At 40.0% G+C, this 27,991-nt stretch overlaps 1 protein-coding gene and 1 long non-coding RNA gene across 2 annotated transcripts in view; both read right to left on the minus strand.

Annotated features, from left to right (window-relative positions):
• ANXA5 (annexin A5) overlaps positions 1-23,062 on the minus strand; it is a 28,821-nt gene extending 5,759 nt beyond the window's left edge. The window contains exons 1-8 of the mRNA XM_059377940.1: positions 22,920-23,062; positions 22,770-22,813; positions 12,003-12,087; positions 10,386-10,480; positions 9,158-9,271; positions 7,166-7,256; positions 4,226-4,305; positions 3,730-3,786 (exon numbers count right to left, since the gene is read on the minus strand). Coding sequence (XP_059233923.1) covers positions 3,730-3,786; positions 4,226-4,305; positions 7,166-7,256; positions 9,158-9,271; positions 10,386-10,480; positions 12,003-12,087; positions 22,770-22,778 — 531 coding nt within the window. The 5' untranslated portion in view covers positions 22,779-22,813; positions 22,920-23,062. The remainder of the gene's footprint in view (positions 1-3,729; positions 3,787-4,225; positions 4,306-7,165; positions 7,257-9,157; positions 9,272-10,385; positions 10,481-12,002; positions 12,088-22,769; positions 22,814-22,919) is intronic.
• Positions 23,063-23,189: 127 nt separating this feature from the next.
• The window catches only part of LOC132014383 (uncharacterized), a 35,298-nt gene continuing 30,496 nt past the window's right edge, over positions 23,190-27,991 (minus strand). Inside the window, exon 6 of the long non-coding RNA XR_009403310.1 lies at positions 23,190-23,454. This is a non-coding gene — a long non-coding RNA (uncharacterized LOC132014383). The remainder of the gene's footprint in view (positions 23,455-27,991) is intronic.

Below are 27,991 nucleotides of genomic sequence, written 5' to 3' on the forward strand. Positions count from 1 at the left end.
AGAGTTACTTAGTCTCTTGAGGCTCAGCATCTTCGCCTAGAGTGACGGAATGATATTTAATAATTAATACTCAATAATACCTAGAGTAGGAATACTATTTCTACAGAGTCATTACTGGAGATGATGTAACTTATATAATGAATGCATCAAACAGTGTCAGGAAATCAAGAGCTAGTACTCAGTAAACACTGATTGCTTTCTCCTTCCCTTTTGCCCCACCTTCCCCTTTAAGTTCAGGTTGTTCTCCAAGATCAGGAAACGAGGATTTGGAGGAGGAAGAGAAGGGAAAATCAATTTCTCACCTTAAAAATGTAAGAAAGTAAGAAAAAAACTATAAATAAATAAATAAATATAAAAATGTAAGAAAGTAAAGTGGGTTATCTACAAAATGTTAAATTCCCAGGTAAATGACTCACTGTGGCTTATCAAATCCCTGAAATAAAAGGCATCCTCTTGTGCCAGGTATCAGTAGAGAAAAAAATTCAAAAGCTTACAAAAGAGCCCTTTGTCTCAGCTTACTCTCAATTAAGAAATCTGAAATTCCCCTTAGTGATAACAGGCCAGCTGCCCTTGGTACAAGAAAGAAATGGTTGTATACCTTTTCATAACACCAAAAGGATAATTATTTTTAACCAGCTGAATTCATGCATAATAGTACTTTTTCCCCCAAAGATTTATCTATTTATTTGAGAGAGAGATTGTACGTACTTGCACAGGTGAGCGTGAGAACAGAGGGGATGGGCAGGCCGAGAGGGAGAAGGACAGAAGCAGACTCCCCACTGAGCACAGAGCCCCAGGCCCTGAGGTCACCCATCTCAAGACCATGAGATCAAGACCGAAGTAGAAATCAAGAGTTGGACCCCCAAGTGACTAAGCCGCCCAGGGGCCCCAATAATACATTTTAAAGAATCCAAGACTAATAGCCAGCATAGCATATTCTAGGTTGTTCCTGCTCAAGGAAAGGGTAAGGAAAACCTGAATTCTATTCAAGGGATATTTTAAAGTAACTTCATAAAACAGTTTTCAGATGTATAAACTTTCCCCTCCACAGTCCTGAACGGTCATATCCTCTGCACAACAGGTAAGTGACACCTGTACATCGCTGGTACTCCAAGTGTGGCCCCCAGATGCCAGCGCCAACACCTGAGAGCTTGTTAGAAATGCAGATTCCCTGGTCCACCCAGACCTACTGGGTCAGAACCTGCAGTTTAATGAGATCCCCAGGTGATTCACACGGACTTGAGAAGCACTGCTCTACACTGAGTGCTCTGAGGACAGAAATCAATGAGAATGAGGTAACAAATGCACGGTTTGCACTCCCTAGCCTCACACTGCAGCAATGCTCTCATTGTAACACCAGCTGGGCTGGGAAATCGTCTCACTGCCTACTAATGCAGACCACCCTGCAGTCATCTGAGACTACTAGAGTTGGCTTCTTCTACTGTGACCACTAAAAAGCATCTAGAACTCCCACTCTTAAGAGTTCAGAGTGTGAGAATCACAGATTCCAGCAAAGCCCACGAGTAATTAATGCTTGGAAAGCAATAAGGTTGTCTCCAATAGTTGGGAGTATAGTTTTGAAGAGCTAATCTACCACTTTCTCTTCAAGGAGGCAAATTTCTTCTTCCAAGAAGGCAGAGTTGGTCTGTATCTGTACTTCCAATTTATATTTAATAAACATTTTATATGGTATAGGCAATGGGCAAGAGGAACGAGCAGGAAACACAGACTGCTGTCTAACTGATAGAAAAAGGGCTTTGGGGACAGACGGCTCAGGTATGAATCCCAGCCTTACTACTAGTCAGTGGGGGCCTTGATTGTCAAATCCCTGAGCCTCTGTTTCCTTATCTGTAAAAGAGAAATCATCCCCTGTTCTTCAGTTATACACTAATCCACTCACCAGTTAAGACACTGAGAAACTAGTACATTCTAGATCCAGAGGCTACAAACTGGACAGACAGCTCGGAGTGCCCTGGGCAGGCCGTCAGGTAAACAGACAGCTTCGGTATACGGCAGCTGGACTGCCTCCGGAAGGGGCGCCTGACGTACCCTTGGAGCAGTCAAGCAGGGACACCTGAAAAGTAACTAACCCCACGGCTGACTCCTGAAGGGGAAGCAGTCAGGTGAATGGGTGGAGGAAGGGGCAGGTGGAGAGAGAGCAAGAGAGGCTGAGGCATAAGAAAGCAAGGGACAGGTAATGAAGGGGCTTAGAAATCACATTTAGGGGCTTGAACTTTATTCTGAGACAATGAGATCCACTGAAGTTTTAAGGTTGTATATAGGGACATGACACAAGAGGTTTGAATTCTATGGAGGATGGTGAGAGAAGCATCAAATACAGCAGACAGTCCTCAGTATATGTGCGTCTGCCTTCCTTCTGTCTCCAGCTAGGTACAGAGATGACAGCATTCTGCAACCATGATAAAAGCAACCCACCCAAAAGAATAATAATGCTCTCTCTTCCTAGTAACAAATTCAGATTACACAGACAATGGTTGTTTCCTAGAGAACAGTCAGCTGGAGCAGTGAATATGGCTCTTCCTTTTCCAGTGGTGTATGACTAACTATTAGACTTCTACATTACTTGGGGCGCTAGGCTGGCTCAGTTGGTTAAGCGGCTGTCTTCGGCTCAGGTCGTGATCCCACAGTCCTAGAATCAAGTCCTACCTCTGGCTCCCTGCTCCAAGGGAGCCTGCTTCTCCCTCTACCTCAGCCAATCTCTCTCTCTGTCTCTCATGAATAAATAAATAAAATCTTTTTTTTTAATTGTTAAAAAAAAGAACTATATATTACTTGAAACATGTGACCAGAGACTGGACTTTAGTATGTGATTTTATGAATGCAAATAATTCCTTTATTACCAATTTCCAGTTTTCAAGTCTCATGTTTCAAATTTCCTAATAATTATTTTCCACATTTGACTATATACGTTTTTATGGGTTTTAAACATATTTTAATTCCAGTATAGTTAACAGTATTGTATTAATTTCAGGTGTATAATATAGTGATTCAACAGTTCTATACATTAATCAGGGCTCATCATGAGAAGTGTACTCTTGAACCCCTTCACCTATCTTACCCACCCCTCCACCTGCCCCCCGCACCCCCACCCCCCTCCCCTCTGGTAACCATCAGTTTGTTCTCTATAGTTAACATTTGATTACTTATTAACCATAGTGACACTATACTGTACCTAAGCCACTTAGGTACAGAATTCCATTTGGAAGTCACTAAAAAGCAGCTAACAAGAGAACAATCCTATAGAATTCTATCAAAAAAAAGGTGGAAGAATTCCCAAATACTACAATAACTACTATAATCTACTACCTATTAAAACACCATTTACCACTAAAATACCTTATATCCTTTCTTCTTTATCCTCTTCTGCCAAGACACCTACTGCCTCACTGGCAGTGGAATCAATAATACCTTTGTTTTTCGGTAATAATATCTATTTTGTGAACTTCCATAATCACAAAAAATATATATCTAGGTAAAATTCACTATTTAGATATAACCCATTTTATTTCATTTCCCTTTTGGGACAAAATATTTAGCTGGTCAGATCAAAATGAGAAAAATATATTTACATGAGTGTTGTGATTTGTAAAGGGCCCATAAGTAAGATTATTTGTAGATGCTATCACAATACAGATTATGATTTCCCATTAGCGTGGATTCTTTTTCTCATTCGTACGTCATCGTAAAGTCCCACATATTCCATCTCACCTGAGCATCCTGTTCAACCTGTGCTTCATCAATTCCAGCATCAGGGTCTCTATTCGCCTGTAAGAGATAACGTCACATCATTGAATTACATGAGCATTTTTATTCAAAAGGAAAACTGGTTCCACCTGACGGTTGTGCACATCAAGCTCTTTCTCTTAGGAATAAGATGATTTTTAAGACAGCAATTCTACAATATTCCACATCATCATACAGCACTGCTCAAAACCAATCTGACCCTCTTAATTTTAAATCCTATGAATGAAAGAGAATAGCAATATCTAAAATAAAAAACAAACCAAAAAATCCCAAAAGTTAGCTAGCTATTAAGAGTTCAGGTCAGATATTCTGAAACACAAACCAACACAGGCAACAGGCAACCACAATCAAGCAAGTATGAGAAATGATTAAAGAATTTTAAATGACCTTACTTAACTAGATTCAGACCACTCCAGCTTCAGACTTTTTAATCAGACTCTAAATAGTCTATACCCAATACCTGAAGGAGAACCACCAACATCCTCTGGTAGTACCCTGACGTGTCCCCCACCACGTCGTCTTCCAGACTTGAGCCATATTCTGCAACAGAATAATTTCATACTTATTTATAGCTTCTTTCAACTAAAAAAAGATATCCCACCCTATTAATCAAATGGAAGAGATGTAAAGGAATACTTGATTAGTATAAATGTTCTCTACTTCGTCTCTGAGGGCTCTAAAGACTAAAGGCAAATGCTTATATGAGTGGCTGGTAGAAAACAAATTAAAGTCTCCAAAAAGCATTCAATTCCAACCTAAACCAGATTGAGCCATTTAGAAAAGCTCTCAACCAATGCAGTTATTACTCTGGAGACGTGTGATGGTACAGGAAGACCTCTAACATATAATTGATCATATCTAACTCTATAATGCTGTCTTTCAAATGTTTTACATCATGATTAGTTTCTGAAGGTCTTCTGTCCTCTAGAATTCTGAGTTTTTCTGTCTTTAGGCATAGTTATTCTTTCCCCTAATATTTTTTTTCCTCTGCAGCAAATAAAGTTAACTCTGAGAGAGCGGTGCGTTTTAGAATATGCCCCTTCCCACTTCTATTTCCAGTTATTACACATGAGGCCACAGCAAAGGGGAGAACTGGTATCTACAAAGGTCTACAGGCCCTCTTCACTAAGTCTCAAAGAGCTGCTATTGAAGGCAGCTCTAAGACATTTAAATATTTAATCATTCTTTGAAAGCAGACAAACTTTAAAAGCCTGACATTTCTGTTTTAAAAGGTTTAGAAGAGCTCCATCTTGATTTCAACCAGTTCCCCAAATCCCAAATGTTGAAGGAATCGTCTATCTCTTTGTGTACTACAAAACCTGTATCTGATGAATGATCAAATCCCTTCAAATCGTTCTGCTCCCTCTCATCTATCCCTGTCACACCTCCCACCACTGGCCCACCTAGGCTGGGCCATAACTGCCTAGCTTACCTCCCCACACTATAGCTTACTAATCAGCCACCTGATTCAATCGCCATCCTCCTTCATTGTCTCTTGAATACTCCACCACCCATTCAGGAACTTACACCACCTCTGAATCAAGAGCAAAGCTCTCACCCAGTCACGTAAAACCATAGACAACACAGCCTGCATTGACTCGTTTATCTCCATACCAGACATGCACACAGCTCCTGTGACAGCTAGCTTCTTCCCACTCCTTCCATACACTGTTCTCACGGCACCACAGAGCCTGTCCTAACATCAAAAGCCTTGATGACCTCTCTGCTCTAAATGAATTCTTACATTAAACATTTTTTGGTATTTGACTTTAGTTTGGATTTTACTATCCTTTTACTATCACTCCAATCCCCATGCCATTGCAGAGAGGGACACACATGCCAAAAATGTCTGTCTTTTTTTTTTTTTGTCTTGAAACCTTGTCTCACGGCACCACAGAGCCTGTCCTAACATCAAAAGCCTTGATGACCTCTCTGCTCTAAATGAATTCTTACATTAAACATTTTTTGGTATTTGACTTTAGTTTGGATTTTACTATCCTTTAACAGCTGCAGTCAGTTTCTAAATCCCATCACCCCAGAGACACTGCAAACTCCTTGAGGACAGGAGCTATGGTATGGGCACCTTTTGTGTCATTCGTGACAGCCTGTGCACCACCAGACACACAGCTAGTGCATAGCACGGGATAGCACCCCGTCTGTCACCCCGCAAACAAAGGCTCCTTCACACATGTCAACATCCCCGGAGAAAGGTCTCGGAACGATACATCAACTAAAACTCAAAGGTGATCCTCTGCAGTTAAGTTACATGTATCCCCTCTGCCTTGCTGGTGGGGACCTATCCAACTATAAAAAGAGACGCAGGAGAGAAAGATTCATCACTTCAGAAAGGTAATTATTTAAATTTTACACTGTTCTGACTTGCTGAGTTACAAGGCCATTTCCAAGATGAATACACTAATACCAAGACAGGGACCCATTTTCCTAGCTGAAGGCACTCAGCCTGTTGGTCTGAGGACTGAGCAGACAATCTCAATGGTCTGCTCCTCCTCAGTCAGGTAGGGGAAAGAGTCTGGTACAGCAAATGTGATGAGGAAAGAACACTCTATCTTGACTTTTTATTTCATTTTCTTGGCTCCTTTCACAGAATATACTTCAGACTGAAAATAATAGATTTCCTTTTTTTTTTTTTTAAAGATTTTACTTATTTATTTATTTGACAGGCGGAGATCACAAGTAGGCAGAGAAGCAGGCATAGAGGGAGGGGAGGAAGCAGGCTCCCCGCTGAGCAGAGAGCCCGATGGGGGGCTTGATCCCAGGACCCTGGGATCATGACCTGAGCTGAAGGCAGAGGCTTTAACCCACTGAGCCATGCAGGCGCCCCTGAAATAATAGATTTCTTTTCACACAAAAAAGTAAGGCACACCAAAGAGAAAAATTAAACTGCAGAGTGTTCAATCAAGTACTGCCATTAACAAAAACGAACACATGTTTTCTCAAACATTTTCAACTCTGGTTTGGACACAGTGTCCTTTCCCAAATTCCAAAAGGGCCTTTTAGATAACTCTTAACTTCTACCAACATAAATTGATTTTTTGTTTTTTTCTGGAAGAAAAACCACCTACATCTTGAAGTTCATATAAAATAAAAATAACCTGTATGTCTCTCCACCAGTTGCAAATTCTACGTTAAAGTAAACTCCCATCTTCATCAGAAGCTCCCCTTAAGGATCACAATAGATACACGTCTAGCAAAAAGCAGTCTTTTCGTTACTGAAGGAGAAACAAGCTTATTACACATAAACGTTGCTTATTCATTCATTTGCTCCTTCATTCATTTAGCAATCCCAAACGGCCTGCCTCATAACTATGAACTGCACTCACTTTACAAAAGTAAAAAGTGACAGTGGAGATGAAGGGGAAATGTAATTCCAAACATTTACCTTCTTCATAAACTTGTTTTATGGCTCTCAGCTCTTCAGGTGTCCTTGAAGCAATAATTTCCGTCAGTACTTTTTCATCTGTCCCAGCTCCCTGTTTGGAAATTTGTTTTTAATGAGAACATATGTCAATAAGATTAAAGAGTTATTTTCCTAGAATTACCCGAATTGCCTAGTTACATAAATATAACATATACATTTTCCAAGTTAATATTCACTTCTTTGTATACAAGTTGTATTAGTTACAGAAATAAAAAATTTCCAATTAATTTGCTCTCCAAAGACAATTTTATCCCTTTTTGTCTAATGAAAAATATTTATTATATATACATGATATATGACACATAATAGATCATATAAATTTTTAATTTTATCAGTTTCACTCTAAATAGTTTAAAAGTAAAACATGTTAATGAAACATGAAATTAAAAAGACTGAAAGAGTAAAAATGAAAACTATAGAAATTTACACAGAGAAGCACTGATACTTAAACAATTGTATCTCAAAGAATAAAGCCCCGGCCCTCAAATTAAGTCTTCCATGGAATTTCCAGTTCTGTGCCAAAGTAAATAATAAAGGTAGCATTGCTTAGTTATTAGGAACTAGATCAATACAGAGGAGTTGAAACATGCCTGCTGGATTTTTGGAAAGTACAGCTGACCTTTGAACAATGTGGAAGTTAGGGGCAATGACCACCTTCCAAGTCGAAAATCTGTATATAATTCTGGATTCTCCAAAAACTTAACTACTAAGAACCTACTACTGTTCATGAGAAGCCTTACTGATAATATAAACAGCTGACTAACACATATTGTATAAGTTATATGTATTACATACTTTATCCTTAAAGTAAGATAGAGAAAAGAAATGCTATTCAAAAAATAATAAGGAAGAGAAAATACAGTAACCATACTGCGCTGTAAAACATCAGTATATGCACAGTTCAAACCCATGTCGCTCAAAGGTTAACTGTAATTTTAGTTGGTTTTGTTTTTTCTGATGATAAAAGTCTATCTACACTGCTAAATTAGAAGCTACAAGCAAGGATAGAGCTGAACTTAATTCTTAAAAATGGCATATTTAAGGCTTACTCTCTTTATATCTCTGTTTCTTTTTCAAAAATCACTGAAAAACCTATGTTTATGCTCTGGCAGATTTTAAATTACTACTGACATTTCAGAAGTACTCCACAAAAAGCCCCTTTTCAACAAGCTGAGGTTTTGTTTATTCCAAAAGCAGCACTATAGGAAAATGAAGAGAATAAGCACAGAAAAACTCCTAACTTGATAAGCTCTCTTCTCTTTTCACTCCATAAGTAAGAATCCCTGTTGTATTATCTCCTTGTTGTTGAATCTCATTTTGCCCGTTCAAAATCTACCACTGATTGTACTACTTCCTGTCCCATAAGTCTAAACAAATGCTTCAATGTAGTCATAGTTATACAATATTCCAAACACCAGTCAAGGGAATATATATTTAGTTATTTGCTACAATGAAATTACAATAAGACTATCAGCTACTATTTTAGTATTATATATACTATTTTAGTATTTAGAAGTACAGGAAAGACAGAAAGGGTATTAGAAAAATCTTTCCTATCTGAAAATTCTCTCTGTAGAGTTTTTTTTTTTTCCTAAAATGATGAACAATATTACTGTGTCATAATCGGGCAACTTTCTATTTTAAAAGATAAAATACTTAACCTGTAACATTTTTTAAACACATCTCAAAAATCAGAAAACAGGCATGAAGATAAAACATAAAGAGCTACACAAAAATATTAAAATTTTAAACAGCCACTATTACTGAGTTAACTATACAAAAAGATTATATCATGCACTTGTCATTTTCTCCCTCCTTTTTTTCTTATTGCCTCCTACACAATTTTGTCCTCAAGAAACCCTCACAGAAATAACTCAAAAAATTTTAAGTGTAATTACCAACACAAAATAATAGTTTTCATGACAAGAATGCTCCTTTTACTAATTCTTTTACCTTCAGAGCATGCTTCAGTTCATAGGCATCATAAAGGCGAGAAGGTTTCATCAGAGCCACGATTAATTTTTCAAATTTTCCAGTCAGTTCTGATTTCAGGTCATCCAGAAGGTCCTAAATTACAGAAAACACAAATTTGTTAACCAAGCAGTAATTTCAAGGGGAGTATTCTTAAATATAAAGCATAGCCCTTTGCACAAATGAATTATTTATGTTGCCATCTCCAAGTAGAAAAAAGACATGTAGGTTAAACAAAAACCCAGGTTTGAATAATGTACTTTTGACAGCTGACCTAAAGCTTTAGCTAAAACAAAGACACTTATGGGTCAAGGTATTCATTTTTAAGAAACGTTTTTCTGAACTTCAACAGTTAAAAAATGAACAAAAGTCAGTTAAAGATAGTTTTAAAAACACTGGTTCTGAGAAACATGTATCTTTAAAAAACAATTTTCCCAAAATAAAATCATAAATGAATTTTTACAAAACAATTTTTTCTCTCAATATCTATTGCTATTCCAATACACAATGAATTATGTTTATAATTACGCTCCTGACTACTGAGAGACAGCTGCTACCATGTAGAAACTGTGTAGAAAATTATGAGAAGAAACGCAGTCTGCCCGAACCATTTCAGTTTCAACACAGAGGAAACCAGAAATTATGTTCAGAATACTCTTTTTATTTGTTAGTTTGCTGTGCATTTGTTTCTTAATTAAATGATGAACACAAAATTTCAGAGTAACAAGACTATGTTTAAGTTTTTCATACACACAGTAATTCATTTAAGTAACAAATTTTATTTGAGCTGTTACTCAAATAAGAGCATTTAAATCAATGAACTAAAAACTCATTTATTAAAATACCACTCCACAAGGAACCAAGACTGTAGCTATGTCACAATAAAACAGACTAGCATACAGGTCTGCATCTAGAAAATAGCTAATAACACAGTCCTGAGCAGGAAGCAGGCAAGAAGACAGGCAGCTATCACCAGGGGATTTTCTGGCCCTTCTGTAGCATCAAGCAAGGAAAAACAATTATGGGGCTAAGCTGGGTGAGCACTGGAAACCAACAGCTGATAATTAAGAAGTTTAAAAAGAGAAAAGGAACAGTAAAATCAGAATAATAGAATAAATAATGTTTACAAAAGAATACTCATAGAGTTCCAACTAATCTTACAGCATATCAGGGCTCTCACATTCTAACTTAGGATGAAGTGGAGTCTTACCCTGCCAAATAGAGTTTTAAAAGCCACGGCGATTTCCTGGCGCTGGGCATTACTTCGGGAGGTCAACAGAGTCAAGATGCTGTCCTCATCAGTGCCTGCAATTTATGGTCGAAGAATTATATCTTGGCTCCCACGTGCCCACTGTCTCAATAGCCTTTGAGACCAGCATCCCAGTCACTTTGATTCCTTACTGATAAAATAGACTTATTAAATAATTTATTGAACTATAAAATGTCCAACATATAACATGTTATATTTTTAATATAAGCTATCCCCTGTTCCTGATGTACTGTGAAGTAGGTAGAAAAAAACATTCCTGACTTTTTAAAAACTTAGTGCACCTAGCTTTTCTCGCAACAGAGAGTTACTCAAACAATGGATATTCACAAGGCAGGTGTTAAGTGGGAGATTAAGAGAGAAGAAAGAGATCCTGACTTCAAGTTACAATTTAGCATAAAAAATACAAAAACACATAGTCAACTCTGAACTAAGGCAGAATGTTACAGGTGCCTCAGGAGAGGCCCAGGTGCTGAACAGGGTTTCAGAGGAGGTTCTCTTAGCTAACAGGTGGAAGGAGTTTTGGTTAAGGCTTCATGGAGAAGGTGACACCCAAAAGAGACAGGAAGGATGGAACGGTTTTATCAGGCAACGACACAAGGAAAGAGGACAGGCTTTTAAAATGAGAGAAAAGCTCAGCAGAGGAAAATACAGAGTTTTCATGAATAGCAGATAACCTACCATGTCCGGGTCAGAGAATACACGGAGCGGTAGCATGAGCGAAGTCGGACCATGTGGGCTGGATACTAAGGAAGGGAGTGCACGGCCAGAAGCTAACACTAATCCTGCTACAACAGGAAATCTCACAAGATATGCAGAATGGAGAGAGAAGGGGTCAGAGCCAAGTTTGAAGAAGGTGGATCACCATTCATGAACCCTAGTATAGAAGCAGCTTAAGGACAGAGGACCAGTTCTCTGTAGAAATCCTCAAGATGAGAGATATATCTGTGGCTAGAAAGGAGACTGGGGGGCGCCTGGGTGGCTTAGTGGGTTAAAGCCTCTGCCTTCGGCTCAGGTCATGATCCCAGGATCCTGGGATTGAGCCCCGCATCGGGCTCTCTGCTCAGCAGGGAGCCTGTTTCCTCCTCTCTCTCTGCCTGCCTCTCTGCCTACTTGTGATCTCTGTCTGTCAAATAAATAAATTTTAAAAAAAATAAGAAAGAAAAGGAGACTGGGGAAAGAGAAGAGACTGCAGAACTAGACTCCTGATCGGGCAAAAGGGACAAAGCCCTGCAGAGCTGCTCACTCTCAGGAATGTCTGCTTATCTACATGGTCAGCTACGTCCCAGGGAAAGCTGAAAGCTAAAAAACAAAGAGGGCAAATTTAACTTCCTGTTCAATTCTAGACATTGAATATTAGGGATGATAAGTCATACTCTTTTGTTGCCTTCATGTATCTTCTCTCTCTTTATACATTTCAGATAAAATATTCTAAAATTAACCTTACTGTAAATCAGTGAATTTTGTTTGGAAAAACAAACATCATTTGTTGTGACATTTGTTTTGACATTTGTTTTGTTTTGTTTTATTTTTTAAGAACAAAAGGAGGGTTGAATTTACCCAGGCCTTTCATGGCCTTCCGAAGAGTTTCCGCATCAGCCCGCTCATCAAATCCGGGGAAGGCAGCCACGGTACCTCTAAGAACCTGAGAAAGGAAACACAACATGGTATTATTCATGGTATGACCCATACGACAAAGCAAATAATAACAAAGCAAGCCATTGTTCTATATCATGTTCAGTCTTTAAATAAATTTACAATTTGATAACCCCATTTGAAATGGAAAGAGGACCGCTTATAGTTTCAATTAGCAGAACCAATTCAGTGCATGAGCTATTCTGGTCCACCTGCAATACCATCAATGGGAAGGTCTGGCTCCCACGGCCTTCATCCCTTGGGCATTGCCCCCAGTGTCCACAGCCCGGTGACACCCCCAGACTCACAGAAGGCACTTCCTTGCAGGATTTCTTCCATTTAAGTCTCTTGCCACTTTGATCGAGGAGCATGCTGAACCTTCACTGAAACCTGATACACTGCCCTAGGCACTCAACTCAAAGCGGTATTTTTACTAAGTAACTTTTCATCTAGTCCTGTTTCCTTATATTTCTTAGGGATTTTTAAGATAACCTGGTAAAGCCTAAAAAGATATTTGGTAATTCACATGCCAAATCTCTGAACTTAGAACTTTATAAAAGTAGGGACACTTGGGTGGCTCAGTTAAGCGTCTGCCTTCAGCTCCGGTCATGAACGGTATCAGTCCCCGTATCAGGCTCCTTGCTCAGCAGGGAGCCTGTTTCTCCCTCTGCCTGCCCCTCTCCCTGGTTGTGCCCTCTCACTCTCGGACAAATAAATAAACAAAATCTTTAAAAAAAAAAAAAAGAACTTTGTAAAAATATATTGGAAGACATTCTTCATAAGGTTTCCTGTTATGCTTATTTTATAATACATGTAGTGTTTTTAATCATCAAACTATTTTAAGGCTTTCCCCTCAAAATCTGCAGTATCATTAGTTCTTGAGAATCAGAAGACTTTATGACTACTGAGTCCTAAATTTTTATCTTATGATAAAAGGAGGATCCCAGCATAAACTTTCACTAATAAATGCTTCTGAAGTCCTTCAAAGCTCCTGTTACAGAGGGGAGCCTGGGTGATTCAGTAGGTTGAGCATCCTACTCTTGGTTTTGGCTCAGATCCTGATCTCAGGGTCACAAGATGGAGCCCTAGGGCAGGCTCGGTGCTCAGTGAGAAGCCTGTGAAGAGATTCTCCTGCTCATTCTGCTCCTCCCCCAGTTCACATGGACTCACACACACACTTTCTCTCTCTCTAAAATAAATAAATACATCTTTTTTAAAAAAAAATTTTTAAAAACAAATACAACTGAGGGAAAAACAGCTACAAGGTGAGGAAGGGCTGAGAACACTTGTCTGGTTTATAATCATGTGTGCTTTATTATAAATGCATGGAAGCAAAGTGACCTACAAGGAAAATCTGTCTGGCAATTTCATATGGTTCAACATAATCAAGAGGAATAGTAAATCGAGAGAGAAATTGATAAGATTTGAGAAAACTGTCCTCCAAAATTGGCACAGATCGGGAATGTCATATCTCTCAGGTCAAACTGCAGTTTCCCTATTTCATAGGACCACTTCAAATTGATTAGGAAGACACCACCAATATGTCATCATGAAAAATGAATAAATACCACAGGTCCTCTCAGTGTGAGAACCTAGAACTGACACAACAGGTAACTCAGTGCCTTGTCGGTTTATTCATTCACTCAATAATCATTTTTTAGAATGCTTTCCACATGCTGAGTATTGTACTAAGAAAAAGTGATGATCTCTAAAAGTCAAGAGAACATGATAGGCACGTAAATAATCAAGTGCAGCAGAGTATACACACACACAGGTTTCATCAGGGCACATACACACATAAAGAAGGGTCTGAATTGGGAAGAATGGAAAGAAAAGATACCAGAAAAATTTCCCAGAAAATGTCTTGAAAGTTGCCTGTGATTTTCCAAGGCAGGTTCAAAAAAGTAGGTAAGTACAGGAAGGTATAATCCAGCATGCATAAAAACATGAAAAAATGAAAAATTCTAGTGCTCTGAACAAAGGATTAAGAGTTCGAACATTAAGTATGCATAGAAAAGCAAATGGTGGTCATGGAGGGAGGGGAGGAGTAGCTGGACAGCCATGCTAAGAAGTGTGAACTTCAGGACGCCTGGGTGGCTCAGATGGTTAAGCAACTGCCTTTGGCTCAGGTCATGATGCTGGAGTTCCAGGATCGAGTCCCGCATCAAGTCCCGCATCAGGCTCCCTGCTCAGCAGGGAATCTGCTTCTCTCTCTGACCCTCCCCCTTCTCATGCTCATGCTCTCTCTCTCTCTCTCTCTCTCTCTCTCTCTCATTCTCCCTCTCAAATAAAATCTTAAAAGAAGAAGAAGAAGAAGTGCCAACTTCATCCCATAGGCAAGGGAAGTCACTGGAGGACATTTCAGTAGGGAAGAACAATGTCGACTATGCACAGTAATATTACTGGGGCAGCAGTGGAGACAACGGAATGGACTGGGCAAGAGTGGAGACAGTAAGGCTGTTGTAAAAACACTAACACGGAAAGAAGACAGGACCTGATCGATGTCAGGAGCCTCAGTGGAAATAGAAAGGAAGAGACAGAGAGTAACAGAACCAAGGCAGAAGGGAACCAATTAGGATGACTCCTTTTTTGGATGGGGAACAGAATGACTAGTCTTACACTTCTCCCAGTAGGCATACAGAAAAGAACCAGGCTTTGTCAGTTACCAGAGCACATAGGTGGTCACTGGAGCTGTATGAGGAGCCTATCACAAAAGGCAATGTTAGGAAGAGTCAACAAAGAAGGGAAGGTCCCCTACAATCAGAATGGCAGCTAAGGGGTATCTGGGTGGCTCAGTCGATTAAGCATTCAAACTCTTGATCTCAGCTCAGGTCTCCATCTCAGGGTCAAGCCCCTGGTTTGAGACCCTAATATTTGCTCAGTGTGGCAATGAGCCAAGCACGGTGTTCAGAGCTTCCCACAGATCATCTCGTTCTACAGATGAAGAAACACATTGGCTTAGGAAGATTTGGGGAATCATCCAAGCAACCATGAAGCAAGCAGCGGAGCCAGTACCTGAAGACAGGCCATGGGACTGCAGACTATTGATCATGATGCTGCACAGCCTCCCAAAAACAAAATCTCCAAAGAGTGTGATGGCATGGAGAAGCCAAAGGGGGAAAATGTTCCAGGAAGAAAGGAAGAAAAGCCAGTATCACAGAGAAGTCAAACAGGAGGTAAGAGTGAAAGGGTCCACTGGACTTGGTAACGAGGAGGTCTTTGATGGTGGTAAAAGCCTGACTGGGGAACACCAAAAAAGTCAATTGTGAGCATCTCCATGAACTCCGATTTTACAAATGATGGTTTGTTTGGTTTTCTTTTAAACATCCTTTTAAAAACTCACTTTAAAAAAACATACTTTCTCCAGCTTACAGGCTATGGAGTTGCTAGTATATCAAGAGGTTAAGAACAGGGGGGACTAGAGAGATTTGCTTTAAAAAGACATCTGACCACTGAGACTGAAGGAAATGAGGTGAAAAATGGAAGGAAGAGGCGTCTCCTCAGAATCTCAGTGACTCACTATGAAGAAGAAATAACTGCTGATTGTATTTTTGAGAGCTTTCTAGAAACTGTGAAACACATGCTACATTCCACATGATCCAAGTCACCGTCAAAGCTAGCCAAAGCCACAGAGTAGTAGTAAAGGACTAGAAGTGAATCACAGTCATGAGTCACAAGGGCAGAAACCTTGTTTGGACATCCTGTCCAAACCCCATCCTGGCCCACATAAAATTATCTGCACTGGGCAAATGTGACTTTCCATGACTCATACTAGAGGGCTTCTCCTTTTTCCCATAGATCCACTTGCCTCAAGTTAAACATTTATACCCTGCCCAGGGTAATTCCAACTATGAGTAGGTAGAGATCCCTTCACCCATGCTGAGGTCATCTTCAGTTACCTTCATTCCCTGCCACCAAGGCCTTTTCAAAGGCATTATTATATATTTTCAGGCCATACATGGCCAAAACATATAATTCACTCTTTTAACTCTCACCTTCAAAATTATCCACTCTTCTAGCTCTATAATTTTGTTGGCTTTTTTTGTTCATTTATCCTAAATGAGAAAGTTCTTTACCACCAAGGACTAGGTATGCCAAAATAAAATGAATACAATTAAGCCCAAAAACATGTGAAGGGTTGCTTTTCTAGACAGAATTTAAAGAAACAGGAAAACAACAACAGAAATAAGAACTTCAAATTTAAAGATGAGAAAACATTCACCTGTCTGGAACCTTTTAAACTGAAGCTTTCCTGAAGGTACAGAAACCCTCTTTGAATCCATCTTCCAGTTTAATGAAATCAATACATTAATTTCATTTAAAAAATGAAATCTTTGCTCCCACTGATGAGCAAAGTAAAAAAATTAAATATCACTGTGCCAAGAAAAATAAAATGAGCAAGAAAAGAGGGCAAAACCAGCATGATATGATTATGATCTAAGTTGCAAAGTAAAATAAATATCAGGGGAAAAAAACCCTAGAATCTCCAAGAGGACTGAGGGGTACAAACACAAATGACAGGGGGTCAGAAATAAGATCTCAAGACCTAATTCTTACCCTTGCTCCAAATCTATCAAAAAAGGTGAAAGTTAAGTTCAAAGCCTTAAAGTCAAATTGGTTTTTAACCATTATCTGGTCCCTTTTTTAAAACCAAGCATCAGGGGGAAAGTATCACTATAAACATTTAAGTTAAATGTGCAAAGGTAGAAAAGAAGTTTTGATAACAAAATAAAGATTTTGTCAGTATGATTTAGGTTTTTGTTGTTTCTTTAATTCTCCCATGACTATGACACCCTGCCACCATAAGAATCCCTTTCCTTGGCAAATACCAACAAACGTTAAGTCCGGCGGTCCATGAATAATGGTGATGCCTTGAGTTAGTTAAGGTAGGCAAATGCATTAGCCTTCACATTTGAGTACACATTTGAGCTGGGGTATGGGTGGGGGTTGGGGGTTGCAAGGGGTTCTGTTTTACATAACTGTTCAACTGGGCATTCTATGAATTGTACTTGAAAAGCTGTATCACTAACCAATTCATTCACCAATGCTTCAGAAAACAAGCTTATAGATTTCTCATATTAGAGAAGAGTGTGCAGGGATTCACAACTTTATTTCCTTTTGTACCTAAACAAGGGACAGAAATCTAATAAACACGGCTGGTCCTACACAGAGGTAGAAACGTTAGCCTCAAATCAATTTTAGTTGTGGGAAGAGAAATAACCATAAATAAATGACCTACGGAGATGAAAGAGGTTTTAAAGATCATATATACCCTGCTGCTTACTAAGACAGCACCTCCTAAATGTTTTGTAAGGAACTCAAATTCAACAAGTCCACTACTAACTCAATCTTTTCCCCGCACCTCAAACCTGTATTCCTTTGTCAGAGAAAAACACAAATCAACCACTCAGTCATGCAAGCCATTCATCTTGACCCTGACCAGACAGAGCCTTCATCACCGACCACCCCACTTCTGCACCCAACCTGCCTACTGTTCCAACAGTCCCCTCCTATCTGCAGTCCCAGTCTCTGCCTAGTTTGTCTTTAAGATTTCACTGGGATCATAGCAGCAGATTCTTAAGTGGTCTTCCAATATCCAGCTTCTCTCTCCTGCCTTTCCCCCCACCCCCCCACAAACCTCCCACACCACCATGCGATCTCTTCAGCCCTCAGAAATGCAACATCACACTGGCACCAGGGTGATCTTGGTTAAATGCAAATCTAACCATGGCACACCCCAACTTAAAACTCTTTGACAGCTCCTCTTACCTACAAAATGGGTCATATTCTTCTGCTCTTTCTGGCATCCTTTTCCAGGCAGGGCTCCATCTCCCCACCTGACCACAGCTTCACTCCATCCATACCGTACTGTCTGCAGCTCCTGGCCAGGCAAAACACCTTTATACCTCTGAGCATTCACTCTTGCTGGTGTTGCCTCTACATATAATGCCTTTCCTCCTTGTCCCATCTGACCACTGCCACGTAAGTGACTGACCTCAATTTCCTCTTCTGTGAAACTGAAATAGTAATACTGATTTCTAAAACTGTATTGTAAGCACTAAATAATGCATACAATGGACATAGCAATGCATCTGTTATACCAATAAACTGTTGTCCCATTTCCTTTTTTATTTTCCCGGTCTAACAATACCTGATGCATAGTGGGAACTCAAAAGCTTCATATATTCATGACTGTACCCATGAATGGGAAATAAAGAGAACAGTTAAGAACAAGTGTCCAGAGAAATGATACCAACTGGAATACACATTCATTCCACTAAATCAACTGCGTACAGGTTTACATATTATATAAACTACTAAACTGAAAAGATGGGTTCAAAAAAAAAAAAAAAAAAAGGTCCTGCGAGCACTAATTTTTGTAAAGATCAACTAATGCGTCTGTGAAGTTTTGTAATACTATACAGGTCATACAAATAAAATTTATTTCAGAAATTGATCTATAATGTAAAAATAAAATTTATTTCAGAAATTGATCTATAATGTAAAAATATATTTCTATGATGTTAAAATTTCTAAGTCACTGAAAGAAGAAAACCACAGATTGCCCAACTCTCACTAGCTCCCAACCTATGTCCAAAGGGACCAGATCTAGACAAGAGAATTAAGATTTGCTGAAAGCCAATGAATTGTTCAGTGGCTTGCCAAGCAGCCAAGCGGTTTTGGATCTAGTTCTTTCTCAGCATTCAAGATGTAAACAAGACTCAGAGGTATCAGGAACTGAGAGACACTAACCCAAAGCAGTATAGGTAATCCTGATCTAAGATATCAAGAGAGATCTCTAAGGAGAGATTTGACCTTAAAGTGAATGGCATGAAAAGATACAATCAATATCTGGTCAACTCCTCTAGAATGAACCTCATCTCAAATCTGTTTATTTACACTGATCCTGCTTGTTCTGCACAGGCACTTTATAAATTATCACAGTACAATGATTTCAAACCAACCAAAGAAATTCCTAATCAAACCTTGCACAGTTTATGTATGGAGGAGAGAAATCTGATGTTCATGAAGTTTCTAGTGAAAATTATGTTGCCTGATTTTGCTTCATGACATTCTTGCTGATTTAAATACATTAACTCTATAAACAATATTATAAAGCTAAAATCAGATTGCCCAAAATCTATCTAAAATCTCCCTCTCTCTCTCTCTCTCTCTCTCTCTCTATATATATATATATATATATATAATTTATTTATTCAAGAGACAGAGACAGAGCATGAGGACGGGGAGGGGCAGATAGATTCTCCTCTGAGCAGGGAGCCCAAAGAGGCAGGGCTCCATCCCAGGATTAGGTAATCATGACCTGAGCCGAAGGCAGACACTTAACCAACTGAGCCACCACCCACGTGCCCCACCCCAAAATCTATCTTTTTAAAGTTTTATCATAAAGAAAATTATACAGACTGAAATGAATTACCTTTTTATTTTTTTTTAAGATTTTACTCATTTATTTGACAGACAAAGATCACAAGTAGGCAGAAAGAGAGGAGGAAGCAGGCTCCCTGCTGAGCAGAGAGCCCGACTTGATCCCAGGACCCTGGGATCATGACCTGAGCCGAAGGCAGAGGCTTTAACCCACTGAGCCACCCAGGCGCCCCATGAATTACCTTTTTAAAGTTTTGTTATCTGAAAGAAAATTATACAGACTCGAATTGAATTAAAATGTATTAAATGGATCATTCATCTTTGAAATACAGCCAACTCCTGGTTTTTCCAAACCAAATACAGAAGTACAGCATGTACTTTTATGTACCTAAAATAAATTAGAGTATCTGCAAAATAATTTGGCTCTAGCTAAATAGTGAGATTTTAAAAACCTGCATGAGCAAGTTAAGCAATTAGAGAGAAATAGGTCAGAATTCAGTTTAAGAAATCCAACCCAAAATATGGTTAAGTCAGACTGAGAAAAATGACCCTAAAAACTAATTTTTTTAAAAGTTACATTTATATAATCACAGCTCTGAATTATTTACTCACCATGATAATATAAATCACTTTTTATGTAGCTCACAGTATCTGTTATGACTTTGTCTCCCTATACTGACATCATCAAAGTAAAATTTTAAGAATTTATATTGATATGAATTATGAGATTTTAAAATGTATAATTTATATAGCAAATAAGCAAAAATGTTATTATAAATATACACAGGAGTATAAAATATCCCTAATAATATTTTTGTATAAAAATAGAAACTCTATCAAAGATCAGTAAGTCAATGCTTTCTCTTTAAATTCTTAACAAGACGGTCATGCCCAAGAGCTACATATATAATTGATTGATGGATCTTTGTAGACTATGACTAGCAGGATGGTCCCAAGATCAAGTAAAAAGACAAAACACTGGTATGGAAAGTACAATTTATAAACATGAAAAATTACTGCTGTGGGAGTATACATTATCATTCTTCAATAAGTAAGAGACAATATTTAATGATACGGTCTAAATGGCTGAAATGTGCACCTCTAAGTCTGAGGCATCTGATTTCACTACTCTACAGAGAGCCACAGAGTGGAGGTCTCTGGTTCCCATAACCACAGGTCAACAAAACATACTACCATAGAAACCATCTGAAACCTAACACTGAAACTACTTCAGCTTTCCTACCATTACACTGGGGTCCAAGGTATTTTTTGACAGTAAAAGTACAAGTTCTTAACGGGGGCATTCTGCATCCCATCAAATGTGTGAGTATAAAAACAAAACTCTATCTTAATGTTAAACATTTTAACAAAATGTTTTACTTCCATGGTTTCCAAGGAGAATAACAAAGTGCAAAATGCAACACTGTATCTATCTTTCTTAACATTACTTGCAACTTCTATGATGACTAACAACTGTGGTTTTGATAGGAAACAATACTGGAGTTCTACTGTGATAGAGATCATGCCCCCAATTTTATAATGCAAACCACCATTCTCCAAGGTTTTGTGTATATAATAGCCTTTATACTTTTCATTATTTGAAATAATTAATGTCCATAATTGGAAAACATGTTAATTTGTGCTATCTGGAGTCTATATAATTGAAAGGAATTGATTGAAAAACTTCAGACATCACTGGGTCAACTTAGGAAAGAGATACAAGAAACACCCAAATGAGCAAGGATAAAGGGAATTGTTCTTTGATGCTTGTTCAGTCATCATTCACATCACCACACCAGCATATCAAGATAAGAAAAACAACTCAGTGAAGGAAAGTTAGTTCCACATAAAAGTATCCTTTATGAGGGGAAGAACCTATACCAAAGTTTCCATTTGAAGTAATATGAGAACCGGTTTATTGTAATATTTCCTAAGTTCAAAAGAGGAAGTAAGAATGGAAACACTGTATAAATTTAATAAAGTTACCAGGTCTTCATAATACTCCCATGTTCTCTTGGAAAGGACCTTGAAACCTTACTCAATTTTGATAAGTCAGTCATGTTTGGCGGGGTTTTTTTGTTTATTTGTTTTAATCTGATTTAATAAATGAAGAGTATAAAGAGAGGACACTATCTGAGAGTTAAAATACTCGTTTTAAATTTTTATTTATTTATGGAGAGAGAGAGAGAGCACACAAGCAGGGGAAGAGGCAGAGAGAAAGAAAAGGAGAAGCAGACCCCCGCTGAGCAGGGAGCCTGATGTGGGATTGGATCCCAGATCCGGGGACCAGGACCAGAGCAGAAGGCAGACAACCAACCAACTGAGCCACCCAGGAACTCCAAACTCCTGGTTTTAAAAAAATTATCTGACAAGCCAGATTGATTGCCAAGATCTGTAAAGTTAGTTTTGCGTTGGAGTTGTTAGGACTGATATTTTATTCACAAAATACTGTACAACACGGTCTTTGTTTTTAAAGACTACTACATGAATGATGTTTCTTTCCTGTATTTGTCAAGAACAACAACAACAACAACAACAACAACAAAAAACCAATATTGGGTAATCACGTTCTGAAACAATCCCAAGGCAAATTCAATTTTTAGAACTCGTTCCACGAGTTACTTAAGAAAAGCAGCTCTTCTGTTTAATCTTTTGCGTGGGGCGGGGGGGCAGGGGGGAGGACGCAGTGCCTACAGGAACAGTTCCTTTCAGTAAAATTGTGTTGAGCAACTGGAAAAATCTCAAGAGCTCTACTGGAAAAAGCCATGCCCACTCGTAGCATGGAAATAATACAAGGAAAGATAGGTAAAGGAGAGGAGGGGAGGGGAAGAGAGGAGCAAAAAAGAGAAGGGAGGCGGGGGGAAAGGAAGAGGAGAGCAAAGAAGAAAGGAAATAAAGACGGCAGGCGTGGAAAGAAAGAAAAAGAAAGACACGGAAAAAAACGCGTGCGGCTCACTTGACCGCTAAGAGCTTTTCCTGTTCTGGTTCTAATTTTAGGTTCATTGGATTTTACACATTCACTCACAAAAAGGGAGTGCACACAAATCCGGCCACGTCACCGGCTGCTGCGCCCCACCGGCTGCTTCGGAGCAGGTTCCGGCGGGCACTGGACGGAAAGAAGCCAGCGACACAGGAAAGGGAGGGAGGGGGACTGGAGGAGAAACAGGAAAGGTGTAGCAGATTTCTCGAAGGCAGATTTCATTTACTCCTAAACTTTGTTGGCTTTCGGACAAATTCTAGAACTCCCTTGACACAGCTTACAAAGTTGGCAAATGCGCGCGCGGCGCGGGGGGCGCACGGTCATACCTGTGCCATGGCGACTGCTCAGGTCAGGAGAAGGTGATGCCAAACTGCAAGAAAAGAGAGACACCGCCGCTTTAGCGAGCCGCAGACCGAGCCTCCCCGCGGCTCCCCTCTCCGGACGCAGCCCCCACCCCCGGCTAGACGAGCACTCACCCAAGGGTGAAAGAGGGACCTAAGTGCCCCGAACCTCCCAGGGAGCGGCAGAGCGCGGGGCGCCGGCGGGGAAGGTAGTGTAGGGATGCGAACAGAAGTGGCTCCAGGCAGCTGCGCTCTGCCCACTCCAGGCAACGGAAACACTTCCCGCCCCGCCCCGCCCCTCCCGCAGCCTGCCCCTCCCGCAGCCGGCCCTGCGAGCCCGGCCCCCCCCCTTCCCCGGCCTCAGTGCGCCTGCGCGGGGCGACTCTAGTCCTGGGTCCCGAAGCCTGGGTGGGGCGGGTTTGCAGCTGCTTTGGAAACCGGAGAAGGCTCGGATCCCGAAGGACCGCTGGGCCTCCTTGTCCTCGCGCAGCGGGAAGGGCGTGGGGACTCTGTCCAGGACTGTGGGTTTTGGGTCGCTGGGGCTTCTCCTCTCACCGTGGCCGCAGGAACGGTGGCCTGGCAGAGCTACTCGGACACAGCGTGGCGTAGCCGACTTTTTGCAAGGCGAGACAGTCACTGCAGCCAAGGACAGTGCATCTTTGACCGTCCTCTGGAAAAGAGAGTAAAGCTTTGAGTGTGTTTCTAAGTAAACAAACAAAAAAAGTGCCAGTGGTTACTTCTTAGAGGGCCCTCCCTGAAATGTATAGAGCCCTTTGTTGCTTATGTAGGAAATTTCAAAACCTCTGTCTGGGTCAGTTCCTATTTTACAAAGGAGCCTAGAACTTTAATAAAACTTAAATTTGAGGTATACTCAAATTTACTCATACTCAAATACACATTAAGCATGAGTATGAAATACGTAAGTATATGAGAGAGGGGGAGACAGAGGCTGAGAGACAGAGACTGACTCCAGGATATTTTATTAGACTGATAGAGAAAAAGCAAAGATAGTGCCCTTCATAGGCCTCCCAAAGTGGGGGAAGGGGCAAGGGCAACAAGGCAAGAGGAGAAGCTTGCAACACTAGACAAGAGCCCATACTCTCAGATGAGAAGAGCAGTGCTGTGGAGATTTCACGATAAGAGATTAGAATCTAGTCTGCTCTGGGGAATAAAGAAGTCGCCTTGTCAAATTAAATGGAGAACTAATGTGATTCTTGGGATAGAACATTTTCATTTGCTTTCACATGTGAGCCACGTGCTTAATCAAGCCCTGAAAAAGTCACAGCAGAGTGGTTGTTTACTGGAAATGAAGGCAAAATCGAAAAGTATGTGGAGCTTGCAACATACACATAGCCTCCCCTTTCAGCTTGCCTTCCCTCTTCTCTGGGAGCTTTCCTCCAGCAGCCCAGCATCAATGTAGGTCATCAGCTCTCCACTACACAGCTCCTCCAGCATTCTTGACATGCCCCTGCACCTGAACACAGCCCTTTCTCTGCATCTCTCCTTGCTTACACTCTGTGCTTTCTATCTGCCTTTCACCAAGAGCAGGTCCTGTAAGCGGCCTAGAGCATTCTTTTTCCATGCATAGCTACCTGAACTCCGTTTATTCATTGCGTCTCTTGCTTCCTACTCTCGGAGGAATGAAATGACATCAGATCTAAGAATCTTATTGGTTCTATAGGGAAATGCCCATTATGGGTTAATGACTTGCTCTATGTCCTGCAGCTAAGTACTATAGAACTAATGAATGATCAGATCCAGTGTCTTGATATATCCCAGTTAGTATTTCTTTCACTTCCATATACACTGATTTATTCAACCCCTACTCTGGACCAGGCACAGTTCAAGGTGATGGGGAAATAAACAAAGTAGGTCAGAAATTGTGGTGGAGGAGACAGGCAATAAACAAATATCTATTATGTCCTATTTGTTCTATATAGTTCTGTTGTGTCCTATTATGTTCTATAAGAAAAATAAAGCAGGGCTACACTATGGGTATACTAGGGTATGGGCAACACTATTTTGCAAAGGTGGTCTGAAGGCATTTCTTGAGGAAAAACCTGAATTGTTACAATTTAATTGTATTTGACAACTATTTACTGGGTACCCCAAAACTAAAGTAGGGGACAAACTGTACATCATAAAAGAAATGTAATCAAAATGCAACAGGTTTCAGAGAAGAGACCACTAATATTTTGTCAGGGGATTCTAAAAATTGCTATGACATTTGCATTAGGCTCTAAGGGAGGATATTTTATAAGACAATGAAGAAAAGAAAGGATGGTCCCTGGTTAGGTGAATAGCAAAACCAAAAGGAAAATGCTCTTTTGTGCACGGAATGAAAAGTGCATAAATAGAAACTGCCACTTGGATGCTGTTTTGAATGGCATATTTAATTGATGGATTTTAACAACAAATATCTATTATCCATTTCCAAAAGTCCCTGATCAGTGTCCAAAAGCCATCCTCAGAGTCTCCACCAGACCCTCCAGTTAACTTGCTCATCCATTGTTGTACAGTTCTTGGGTACAAATAATGATTTCAGCTCTTTTCTGATGAGATAATCAGGTGGCATTCCCACCTAAAATTTTCTTTTCATTGAGGAAATATACCAAATGTCAAATAATTGATTTACAAACTAACTTGTGAAACTCAATTTATGTAAACTCAGGATTTTCCCACTGTCACTCTGGCCCTCCTTTATTTGGATCATTGAACTAGCCAGTTTATTCTAAATGCGTCACTAGGCTTCTTTGTGTTCAGTTTCTACATCTTCCAACTGTAATATTTTGATTATACATCCACTGACCTGTTTCCCTTAAACATAATGATTGATAGAGAGAGAAAAATGGGTAATAGGCTTTGCATAAGTAAGTACAAGACAACCTTTCCCTAATTACAGAAGAGTGGGAATCTTTTGTTTTAAAAGACAATAAAATTTTCAACTACTCTAATATTAAATTTGTTTAGGGAGGCCTGAGTGGCTCAGCTGTTTAAGTGTCGCACTCTTGATTTCGGCTCAGATCATGATCTCAAGGTCGTGAGATCAAACCCTGCATTAAGCTCCATGCTCAGTGCAGAGTCTGCCTGAGATTCTCTCTCTCTCTCTCCCCCTCTTTCTCTCCCTCTGCCCCTCCCCCGCCTATGCACACATGCGCTCTCTCTCTCAATAAAATCTTTAAAAGAAATAAAGCAAAATTGGTATGTTTAATAAATATAGTTGCTACAAATTGTAATTACTTAAAGAAGAAAGAGAGAAGACAGGAACATGAATTGCAATAAGCAGAGGAAACAAGAGAATGCTTGAGGAGGAAGATAGGGGATAGATACCAAAGGAAAGCAGGAATGCCAGGCCTCTCAGACTAGAGCTGGAAAGAACACATCCACTGAGGTCAGGGAGAACTGGGTTCAAATTCCCACTGTGCTGCACTCTGGGAGTGTGACCCTAGGTTTCCTTATCTAAAGTGGTGGCTAGGATTAAATGAGCTAATTTGTGAACATTTTCATTCCTCCATGGTTCTTCCTCCTTCCAAAAACTTTATGATTCTCGGCTCCTATTCTGTTGACTCAGCCCCCACTCTCACAGGGAAAACAAAATTAACCTCCAGTTAATAGAGCAGTTCCACTGCTCTACGGCAGCAGGCCTGTCTTATCACCAACCAATTCACACCTGGCAGCCCCCAACTTCTGGGAACCAACCTGATGATTCCTGGTACCATTTCCCTTCTACCTCCCCCTCTACCACATCCAGAGTCTTCCATCAGAGGTGCCTATTGATGTACAGCTAAACTAGACTCTGCTCCAGATGCAGGCCCACACGGTCCCCATCAGATGGTGCCAGGGAAGCCAGAAGCACTACTTGGAATTTGATTCAAGCCACCTACCTGGCCTCAGCTCATCCATCCATGACCTATGGGGGTGAGAAGAGGAGGTGCATCTCTGCAGATTTTGTCCTGTTTCTCCCATCTCTCCAACATCCCAGCAGTGACATGGGGGATGCCGCCAGCATTCTGGTGGCTCCCTGTCCTTGCGCTTTAGATTTAAAGTGATCATAGCGTCCTTAGGGAAAATAGATCCAGATTGACTTTCAGAACCTTGTCCTGAGCCAACAGTGCTAAATCACTAGAAGATCCTTTAATTTCCCCTTATTGAGATCCGTGTGCCTGCCAGAAATTAAAAACAGAGACTTCCTATGAGATGTTTAGCTTTAGATGTCCTTCCACTGTTTTTATTCAAAACAGTATTTCTATTTATCCAGTAAAATGTAAATCAATTGCCTTAGCAGGAGACTGGAATGTAGGTCTTAGGTAAATAATTACGTAAAGGAGATTCTCATAGGAATCTTTCAGACAGAATGTTTTAAGCTTGACTGAAATCTTCAGCACTATTAACAATAACAGACAGTAAAAATACCCAGTCTACTTATAAAAGCACAAGCATCTTGACTCTCTTTTTCTCTTTAACTACTGCATCCCCTGCCCCTAACACGGTACCCTGCACTTAGTTACTACACATTGAATATTTGGAAAGAATGAGTGAATGGATGAATGAATCCATTGTGTGCTGCGGGGTTTTTGTGTTTAATGATAGTTGCTATTAACTGAAAACCATTGATATTCAGAATGATGAGGAAGATTGAAAAAAGGTTAAAAGGAAACCTTGGAAGAGAATTTTGCCAGAGAAATAGATAATATTCTTAGACAAGAATTCTGAATTCCGGAGAGATCTCATCTCAGGATTGGTAAAGTTTTGTTTTATGACTTTACTAGCATGTGGCCTTGGATGTGATTTGATTTTTCCTAATATGGGGTGGTAGTTAGGATTAGATGAGCTCATTTAGTTAATGCCTAAAAATAAACAGGAAGACTGGTTTTAATTTCTCATCCCTCATTCTCCTTCCAAAAAAACTCTCACCACTAAACCCCACCCTCATCTTCCATGCTCATGATTCAGTCCCCACCCATCCCACTCAAAAACCAAAATTAAGTCCCCAAGAATCCTTGCTCCACTGCTGCGGGACGTTCCAATTTCTCACTACTCAACCCCCAGCCCCAACCCACTCCCACTTCAAGGGTACGTCGATGGTACTCTCAGCATTGGTTTCTTTATCGGGGGGTTTTCTTCAGTCATTCAACAAATTTATTGTGTCAGACCCTAGCATGCTAACTGCGTATAAATTATTTTAATTTAAAAAAAAATTTTTTTAA

This window comes from Mustela nigripes, chromosome 1 (assembly GCF_022355385.1).
Source record: "Mustela nigripes isolate SB6536 chromosome 1, MUSNIG.SB6536, whole genome shotgun sequence".
Lineage (NCBI taxonomy): Eukaryota > Metazoa > Chordata > Mammalia > Carnivora > Mustelidae > Mustela > Mustela nigripes.